The 10,375-nt window shown below is 36.0% G+C and overlaps 1 protein-coding gene across 1 annotated transcript; it reads left to right on the plus strand.

Annotated features, from left to right (window-relative positions):
- Positions 1 to 645: 645 nt before the first annotated feature.
- On the plus strand, positions 646 to 10,192 carry LOC137954550 (GRF1-interacting factor 2-like). The gene is made up of 4 exons (XM_068801675.1): positions 646 to 1,115; positions 1,336 to 1,412; positions 9,244 to 9,328; positions 9,421 to 10,192. Exons 1-4 carry the CDS (start codon positions 1,035 to 1,037, stop codon positions 9,868 to 9,870), a joined length of 693 nt encoding a protein of 230 aa, XP_068657776.1. The 5' UTR covers positions 646 to 1,034; the 3' UTR covers positions 9,871 to 10,192.
- Positions 10,193 to 10,375: the final 183 nt, after the last annotated feature.

The following is a 10,375-nucleotide window of genomic DNA, read 5'->3' on the forward strand; positions in this document are numbered from 1 at the left end:
TCTCAATTGTACCTCTCCTAGAAAATGCAAATGCATGCCAACAACAAGTGAAATGAGCCAAAAACTTACCCTATATTTAGCCATATTATCTTATTCTAGATTTAAAAATTCTTAACAAATAAACTAGGTATAATATGTAATATATTATATAATCACCTCCAAAAATATATCTCCACTTTTTCTTTTGAACGACTTATTGTGTTTATGAGAACCTACAAGAGCGGAAGCATCATATACAATCAATTTGTGAGCTCATTTTTATCATACTTTTACGGATGGAAAACCCTATTCGTTCTACTTGGATGCTTAGATTCCTTTTAAAAAAATTAGAAAAATGTCAGTTTACGTGATTACTGGGCTGATTCAATACGAAAAGTCATTTGATACGAAACTGTTATCTTAACCGTCCGACCATGGTCAAACACAGTAATGAAAAGAGAGTAGAGATATCCCACTAAATGACTTTTCATACGGGATAATGTACTATTTGTCCGTATCTCTTAAATTAGTGTTAGAATTGATAAAAAGGAAAAAGGCGGGTTCCTGTTTTTTCTCTTCTTTGCGGAGGGAAAAATGGAGAGAAAATTTTCGTATATAAGAGCTTAAGTGCGCGCGTAGTTCGTTCCTCTGTTCTTCTCTTTCGTAATAAAGAAAAGAAGTTCAATTAAGAAGGAACGAGGAGATAATTAACTGTTAAGGAGGGACAGAGAGGCGAGAGAACGGAACGGTGGGAGCGGCCGTCGCGCAGATCCTCGTTTGTATTCGCGCCACGCGCATAAAGTTACGGTGCGAGGAGAATCTCTAAATACACTTTTGGTTCGTGAAAATCGTCCAATCGCAGGACAAAAAAATCAAAACCCCCTTGTAGTTTTCTGGCTTCTTCCTTGCAAAACATTTGAAAGGGTCTCGCTCTTCCCTCTCACCCAAACGCCTCCTCCTCTTGGTATTCGGTCTATTATCGGGCCTCGACGCTTATTTTTGAATTTGGTGATTTCCTCCGAGTAGAGTCGCCGAGGAAGAGAGCGGATACAAGAATGCAGCAACAGCGGGCCATGGTCCCTCAGATGCCCGCTTTATTTCCTGCCAGCAATATCACAACTGAGCAGATACAAAGTGTACGTCTTCCTGCTTCTTCATTAAAAAATAATTTCCTTTAGGGTTTTAAATACATCGTTCTGTTGTTATGTTGTTGTGGTTATTGTTATTCTCCCTTTTGATGTTTGTAATGTTATTGGTTTTTATGCATTTCCTTATCGTTCCTTGATGGATAGGTGCTAATGGACATTTGGTTATTTTCGCTTGCTCAAGCGTCTTAGTTGTTTGATGTTGATACAGTTCCTGGATGAGAACAAGAAGTTGATTCTCGCAATTCTGGATAACCAAAACCTTGGGAAGCTGTCAGAGTGTGCTCAGTAAGTGAATTCTCTACAGAGCATTCCTTTTAATGTGTGACTTCATTAGGAAATAGGTTGTTAAACAATAAGATGTTGTTCTGTTTCATTTTTCGTCTTTAGATGCATGTACATTTGACAAATGGAACTGCAAAATATGCCAACCCTTAAGTACCCAAGTCTTTGAAATAGCATTTCCTTTCATGTTGATTCACGCTTGAAAAAAAATGCAGTGTTCCATATTATATCATATGGTTTGGTCTCAAGTTTTAAAAGGACTATTCTTCTACCAAGTCTTTGAAATAGCATTTCCTTTCATGTTGATTCATGCTTGAAAAAAAATGTAATGTTCCATATTATATCATATGGTTTGGTCTCAAGTTTTAAAAGGTCTTCTTTTTGGCAAAAAGTTTCTCGTCCAAGCCCCTTCTCTCTCTCTCTCTCTCTCTCTCTCTCTCTCTCATATACACATTTATGAACACAATCACAGAAAACAGAGGTGATGCATACACACGCACACACACACGCATACCTGTGCATGCACATTTGTGCTCTTTCCTATAGAATAACAAATTTTGACTTGTGATATTCAGTAATGATGTGTCTTTCATATCTGATTGCTTTTGTGCCATGCTGAAAATATTTTGTTGAAGAAGATTGAAATCCGCTTCCTATTATAAGAAAATGAATGAAATGTTAAGGGCCCCATTACTTTTTCTAACAACAGAAATCCTCCTTTCTTCTTTCCTATATAATATGTGGCTGGCAGCTTGTGTAACTAATGAAATTAAATCCACTGTTGTAAAATTGCCTGAAACTGTCTGAGTGACTGGCCTTCAAGTTATTTGGTGTGTGGTTCACCTATAATGTCAACATTCTCTCTTTCTTTCTCTCATACATACACACACACTATGGAAATAGACATGCATATGCCCCACAGTTGCACAAGATACACATACACATGAGCTCACACTCGAACAAAAAAACCAAGGAAGAAAATTACTTGAAAATGTGCCTCTTCATTTATTACTATTCTTAAAATGTTTTCCAATTATAAAAGATCCCCTAACCAAGACATAAGTCATGATATGTAACAGATAACAAACGTTTTTTCTTCTCTCTCTTTTGTTTGTTCTTTCTTTTTTTCAATGGGAGGCTTTTTCATATTGAATCTATACAGGATACATGTGAGTGCATAATTTACTCATACTCAGGGATTTTTCCTAATACCTTGGATAATCTTCCACTACCTTTTGTGGGGTTGCCTTTAGATTTTCTTAAAGTAATACAATATATTTTGCTTGTTTACATCTTACTCATGTGGTGTGGCATCCACAAGGGGCTTTAATGACAATAGTCAAATCTGTTTGTTTTGTTTACATATGCTCAAGTGGCATTACATCAGCTATGGGCTTTAATTCTACCAGTGAAATCTGTTTTTGTTTGCTTACATCTCATGAGGAGCTGCCTCATCAGATATGGGCTTTAGTTCCACCAGCAAAATCTATTTTGTTTCTTTACGTCTCCTCATGTGGAGTTGCCTCGGCAATGGGCTTTGATTACACTAATTTAATGAGTTTTTCTTGTTGATATTGAAATCAAAATTCATTTTTTAACGAAACCTTAGAAATTGACTGATGCAAATTGAGATTTTGACCTTCAGTCCTTTTTAACTTACTCAGTTCTTACAAATGCAAATTGAGATATTCACTTTCAGTGTGTATGAGCCAATTTCCATGTCCCCAACTGCTGTTGTTTCTTGGTCATCTTGAATTTGAAGGTGATCCCAAAGTTGCTATTTTTTTTAGTAAAAAGGTGTATATTTAAAATCCCAAGGTTGATATTGACTGGTTTAAAATTAATTTTGGCCCCTCTTGTTCCTTACTCCTCATTGTGGAGTAAATATCTGATTGTGGAACTCCCTCTTTAATGGAACTTCCTGACCCACCAATTATCTCCCTGGTAACAAAGCTAAAGAAGTGGCTGACGACCAACTTCTGATTGTGATCGAGTTTCTTGCCTTTTTATCTCAATTCATAACTTAGCTGGTTTGAGCTACTGTCCTAATCTTCATTCAAAAACAACAATATGTACTAGTCTACAATATTCTTAGTGCTGCATTATCTCTATATAGCAATGATGTTTACTTATTAATGGAATAGAAGAACTGCTGCAGATTCAGCTGTCACATTGTGAAGCTGCTGGTGATCTTTGAGAAAGGTGTCTATTATAGGCTAAAAGAATAGTATTGAATGTACAATTGTCTGATTACATAGAGATTGCAACAATGTTTCCTCATCAATTAGAAGCAACCTCTCATCTCATAAGCCCAAATAAGCCAAATGGATAAAGGGCAGAAGGGATCATGCTTAGAGTGCTGCATACATTTAGATCCACCTTGATGGCTTCACATGTGAAACCTTGCTTTCAAATATCTGTATAGGATTTAACAATGGGAAAAAATCTCTTAGGATACTTACTGTTGCTTTTTTACCTGCCAACTTGAAGGAGAAAGGTCCAGTTTTATATTTTGGCCTGATATATAGATAATGAGGGCCCAAGTTGAACACATTCATGTGCCAGTGCTGATATTGGCTAATATTGGGTATTGTGCTATCTGTACCAGCTCAAGCATATCAAACTTTTGGATATGTATGTTGCTTTGGCAAACATGCAATTTTTGGATAATTTTGTTAATTTATCATCATATTAGGACATAATTCAAACTAATTGAGATGGACATGTTGCGTATCTTCAATCCATTCTGTTCGGTTATTTGCTACCATTGTCAGCTTGCTCGTCCTCAAGTCTTGTCACTCTACTTCCGCTCTTGTCACTTTGGGGATATACATTTTCACACTAGATGTATTCGATTGATTGACATCCCAAATATCCTCACCATTGTTTGGCTATTTGGCCTTTACATGCTAGTATTAGATTAAATTACTCTTTAATTTAACCTCTATTTATGCTACTTCATAGTGTAGCACTATTTAAATCATTCTATTTCTTACTTTTTATGTCGATTTTGACAGAACTAGATCCCAACTTTTACTGTAGCTATTATCTGCTGGACCCTATTAAGACTGGACCTGGATGAGAACTTGATATGTGGAATGCTTGGTTAGGAGCTCAGGTGATTTGTCATTTATTTTAGAATGTTGTTGAGATCCATTGGTGCAATGGTAGGATTAGTTGGTAATAAGAATGTAGGTAACTGTTTAGTCTATCATGGTGACTATGAAATGGAATATTGCTTAAATCAAAGCTTCTGTAAATGTCCAATATATTGGAACTCCCAAATAAAAAGAGGTGCATGATTAAAAGAAGAATTATTTCTCACTGTTTCTGTGCAGTAATTTTTTTTAAAGGAAAGAATTTGGTTTTGATGGCAAAGGGGATGTCTAAAATTAATGATGATTGAGCAAAGATAACTTGAAATCATGAAATCATGATGGGAAAAAAACTTCATTGGTAGTTTGTATTTTGAGTGAAAACTTTGCCATTGTTTGCCTTTGAAGAGAATGCGGATAAATCTAGGGCTGATGCAGGAATTGAAATGATGTTACCTAAAACCTGTAATTGAGGCCCTTTATTCTTTCAAAATTTAAACTTTTTTTAGATGTGACTATCTTCTTAACGTGTTTTTATATGGTTCAAATCAAATTATATGGAGAGACTTAGCTGCTAAGTAAGATAACTAATGAAGTTTCGGCTTGTTAGATAATATACATCTTTTCTGTGTTCTGTTATTAGAGTTGTTATAAATCCAAATCTCTTATGTCTCATCTTACTACCAGGCTTTTATGTTGAGTTAGCAATTTTGCCTGAATGCCATTCTACCGTTTTACCCATCCAATTTTTAACAGTTTTGAACAAAAAAATTATTGCAAATGTAAGGATTTTGCTAATTTATCTTGTTACCTGTTTACATTCATTTAAGTTGAATGGAAGTGGGTAAAAGTTGTATCTACCTATTTACCCAAATACATACATAAGAGAGGGTTGGATACTGTGATCTCGTCCTCTCCTATATAAACTGCCAAATGATGAGATCTAAACTGGTCACCTTTTAGTCTGGGTGTTGTCTAAAGTGGAATGCATTGAAAGCAACTGGAATCTATAATGGATGCAAAACAAGCCAAATCAACACATAATCTGATGCAAGAGACTCAGATGGGTAGGCTTTGTAAGCAGAATAATATGAAACAAGTTTAACATCAATAGATAGATAGGCTGAAGAACCAGTACAAGAAAAAACAAAGTCAGATGCATTACAGTCTTCTCCTGGTAAAGTTAGTCTAGCTTTACTCCCAGCTTTATAATATTCATCTCATGAGGGAATGGAACTGTTTCCATATGAGGAGAACTATCGCAACAGAAAATGATCTTTGGTTTCTATTCAGGATGGAGACGGACCAAAAAAGGATTTGCATGTTTGTGGATCACATGGATAAATGAGGGTAGAGTATGCTATAGGTATAGTTGATTAATGCATGGTCTGCACAAGGGTTATATAACATTAGCCAGTTCATTAAACAGAAATATGTTGCCCCTCACTCTAATATGATAAATTAGCAAAGAAACAGATAAGGGTTGAAAGGATATGGAAAAGGACAAACTTTTCTCTTTCTGTTTACTTCCCATTTTTAGTTCCTCCCTTTGTACCTTCTAAGCTTTTAGTTAATAACGAGGTGCTGGGATGGAAGCTGACTCTGTCTCTCTGTTCCCCTTTTATTCAAAAAAGAAAAAGGTACATGGGATAACTTTTTGCCACTTAATTGTGTAGGTTACTGAAGTTTATAAAGTTGAAAGAAATTAAGTTCTGACTGATACCTGCGTGTTCTCTTGCACTATAGGCCGGCTACAAGTTGTAATAGAAAATCCTTGCTAAATCTATTTGAAAGACCCTCTGGGGATCTGCTGTCTTCTTGCAAAACTTCAAGAATGAAGGACAATGTATTGTTAATGTTGCCATAATTACTAAAATAAAGCAGATGGACAAGGATGGAACATCGGTAACCCAACTTTTATCTTCTCTACTTTAGGAAATTCTTGGTTTTCAAGTTCCATGGGAAGGATTTGAATGTTCAGGTGTTGTTTTGTAACTACTAGTAGCTAGCATAAGAAAAAAAATCTGATGAGAAATTATTTTTAGCAAAAAAAGATCAACAATGCTGCTTCAACCATTTAAAAAAAAATGGTGCTTCAACAACCAAAATGAAAAAAAAAAAAAGATTTTCTTCATAACTTGTTCAAAGTTACAACAGATTCACATATTTATATACTCTAAAACTTCCAAAGACATGCCAAAATAAATGACATCATCACAGTAGAAATTTCCTAAGAATAAACATCCTAGTTACAATTGAATGTGACATTCTATATTGAAATTAGATGTTGTGAAAGAGTTCTAGGTACTAATTGAGATGGAATCAATGGAAACCACTAATAAAAACCCTTACTAACTTGAGACTTTCTTAAATGGCCAACTAATAAAAAAAAACTTGGTAACCAAAGACTTTCCTAAAGAAAACTCTCCTAGTTGAGACTGCAGTCAACTAGGAAATCATTTAAAGTGAAAGCATGCTAACTTTCTCTGTATAGAAAGTACCATACGTCTTAAAACAGTAACTCTCTAGAAATAGAAACAACAATATTTCAGTGTTCTTTTTTCCTTTTCTTCTTTTATATGGCTTTAATGTTTGGATGCCTTTCTTCTACCACAATTGAGCCATGTACTACAACTATTGTACTAATGTTTCTTACCTCATTGGTCTTTTAAACTTCTCTTCTATTGTCTAGTAAGTGACATAAAATGCATTATGTGTAGGAGGAACTGGAATTTATGTGAATCATTGAGAAGGTATTGATGTTGAAGAGACATGGAAAACCTACTTGTCACTCGCTACCTTCCCTTTTAGGGATCATGTGGACTTTTTTTCTGTATGCCTGCCTTTTTGAGGTCAAAAGCATAGAATGAAGTCAAATTCCCTTTGAAGGAATATGTGTAGTTGGAGAAGATAGCTTTCATAAGAAAGATACGGAAGGATTTAGCTGTCCAGGTAGTGAAATTCAAAGTGTTGATATAAATGATGAACTATCTGATGAACAAGGATGCCTTAAGTAGAGATTTCAGTGAAAACATAGAATGATTTATCTTGTCAAGTGCAATTCTGATGAAAGCATCCTGGAAAATATGTTTACTTTTTCATCATTATTTCAAACACAAAAATTGTTTTCTTTGAGAAGGGTGGTATTTGGGACTTCAGCCATAAATGGTGGTTCGAGTGGTAATTTTTCTATTTGAAACTCTCAAAGACAATGGAGCGATGTTTTGAGTGTTAGGAAGAGGCTGGGAGTTTTTGAATGATCTTAAGAAATGACAAATATGTTCAAAAGAGTTATAGGCAAGTCTAAACTTATTGTTTGTACTAGATTCCATTGTGACTTCCAGAAAACAGTGAAATATTGGTCATAAAGAGCATTCCGATGTAAACTAAATGTGTAAAATTTTGCATTTCTCTAGCATCTTTGTGAAAATAATTCCCCTGTTCGTTTTGCAGTTAATGTAGAAGTAAACTTATTATGGAAAGTGTTTTGATGCATGAGCCTAAATGACAGTTTATTCATTCTTAGATCAGTTTGTGAGATTGCAAATTGCATTTAAGTTGTAGGTTTTGTTTCAGTCTATCTAGTGGTGTTAGCACCATGATGATGAGACACCTTTGTCCACTGAAGTCATGAAGCAAAACTAAGATACTCTCATAAGTAATATGTCATTGCTGCATTTTCCTATGTTCAGAATAACCTTGACAGACACTGTTTGAATTGATTTTGTTGTTGTATATAGGATTCATTGTTTCTCAGTGTTGTCTTGTAAAAATTTACTGGATATCTGCATCTATCTCTATGAACATAATTTTGACAACTGACTGGGGTAATCAAATTGCAATTTAGTAAGTTTTCTTAGTCATGATGTTTCTTTGTTAAATGAGTTTACTGGTATTCTAATGGATAGAAATGTCAATCGGTATATATACCCGTTCTTTTGAATTTGGTCTGTGGTACCTCTAGATAAAATAACAAAAATGTAGCTTTGCAATTTCATGTGGTTAGCAAAATGCGTTCTCGTGTTCACTTCTGTATTTGTGCATTTGCTAGTGTCTACTACTGCTCAATTCTGCATTTGTGCTTTTTAAAAAATAATTTAAATTAAGGTTGACTCTGATGTATGAAGAATAGGGGTTGACATATTTTGAGTGGGAAAATAAATAAAGATGTTATGGATGTGGATGTTAATCATGGCATTTTATCATAACTGACTAAAAGATAGCATCTTCTCTACGTTCTGATAATTTTTCTTGTTTGTATACTAGGGTTCTCTTTAGCCTTCTCGTTTTTATTATTCCTCTTTCTTCAATGGAATTCTCATCATTATCAAAAAAATAAAAATGATCAAGCAGTTTTTGTCTACAGCATATTTAGGCCCCTGGTGGCCATTCTGTTGTTACAGATATCCAAATGGTACTCTCTTTCTCTCTCTCTCTCTCTCTCTTGCCTGTTCGCTCTTGCAAACATACATACTCAAAAGAGGCACACAGTCACACATACTGAATGAGGTTATTCTGATTTTTTTAGCATGCACGTCCATATCTTTTGAAGGCCTAGTGATTCCATTTCTTTTGCATAGATTCAGATGATAGGATATCTTTGAAATGCTTTTATTTCTTTGCTTTCGAAAAATGAACTATGAAAATTTAGTAGATATGAAAGAGTGAACACAATGATGGACTATGTTCAACTTCCTAATGTCAGCATTCATGTGGTGGTTGGGGTGATGATTCTTCAGGTACCAAGCAAAGCTGCAACATAATTTAATGTATCTTGCTGCCATTGCTGATGCTCAACCACAAGCTCCTCCTGTTCATTCTCAGGTCAGCCAGACAAACTTTGATGGGTTACACTGCTAGTCATCCATTTGAATATTCCCCATAGTTGTTTATTTCATATGCTTCTAAATTTGCAGATGCCTCCACCTGTTGCCTTGCAAACAGGAGGACACTTTATGCAGCATCCACAGGTTGGGCCAGCTCAGCATCCTTTTTTTGCACCTAAAGTATTAATGCAGTTTAATCCACAACAAATGCAAGAACCACAACAGCTACATCATCAACATCCTTCTGTCATGCACGCTCACATAGGCATGAGGCCAGGACCCAACAATGGTGTACACGCGATGCATACTGAGGCTACTCTAGGTGGCAGCAGTGCAGGGTTGTCATCAGCCACAGGTTTACCCGAGTTCTCACATGGAGGTGTGACCACTAATTCCTTCAACAGCAGAGGAAACAAGCATGAAGGTGGGGGAGTTCCAGAGGTTGGTTCTGGTGATGGTGGTCATGGTGGTCCTACTACACCTGGAGGTGTTGATGGAGAACCATCTTACATGAAAGGCTCTGATGAAGGTACGAATTGAGGTAGCCGTGGTCTGGTGGTTAAAGTGACTGCTGGCAGGGTTGTGATGGTACTGACTGATTTATGTGCTGGTGAACGAGTCTTGTAGTCTCTGTACTGTGTGAGACCTTTAGAGAAAAGGATGCTTTCTTACTTCATAATGTTTTACTGTCCTACTCTTGTACATTTCATTCTCTGAGGTTGATAGAGGCGTGGGTGGCCCGTCTTTCTCGTATATTTTATCATCAAAGATGGTGAAAAATTGGAAAGGCCCTCGCCCTCGCCCTAATTTGCTTTAACTGAATGGAATGGAATGGAATGGAATGGAAGGGAATGTTCCTTAATCGAGTTGAATGCCACAGGGTTGGTACTCATTGGTCACTTGACTTGCACAACCCAGTTTTCCCCTCGAGTACTTGGACTTGAGCAACTGTTTGTGAAGGAAAAAGAGAAGCATGAAATTGGCTATAAGGAACTCTGTCTACAGCTTTACCAAACTGGTAAAAAGATACGCTAGTGTATAAATG

Source organism: Aristolochia californica, unplaced genomic scaffold (assembly GCF_029961685.1).
Source record: "Aristolochia californica isolate CCGP_79_NKW_82.1479 unplaced genomic scaffold, dmAriCali1.0.hap1 SCAF_189, whole genome shotgun sequence".
Taxonomy (NCBI): domain Eukaryota; kingdom Viridiplantae; phylum Streptophyta; class Magnoliopsida; order Piperales; family Aristolochiaceae; genus Aristolochia; species Aristolochia californica.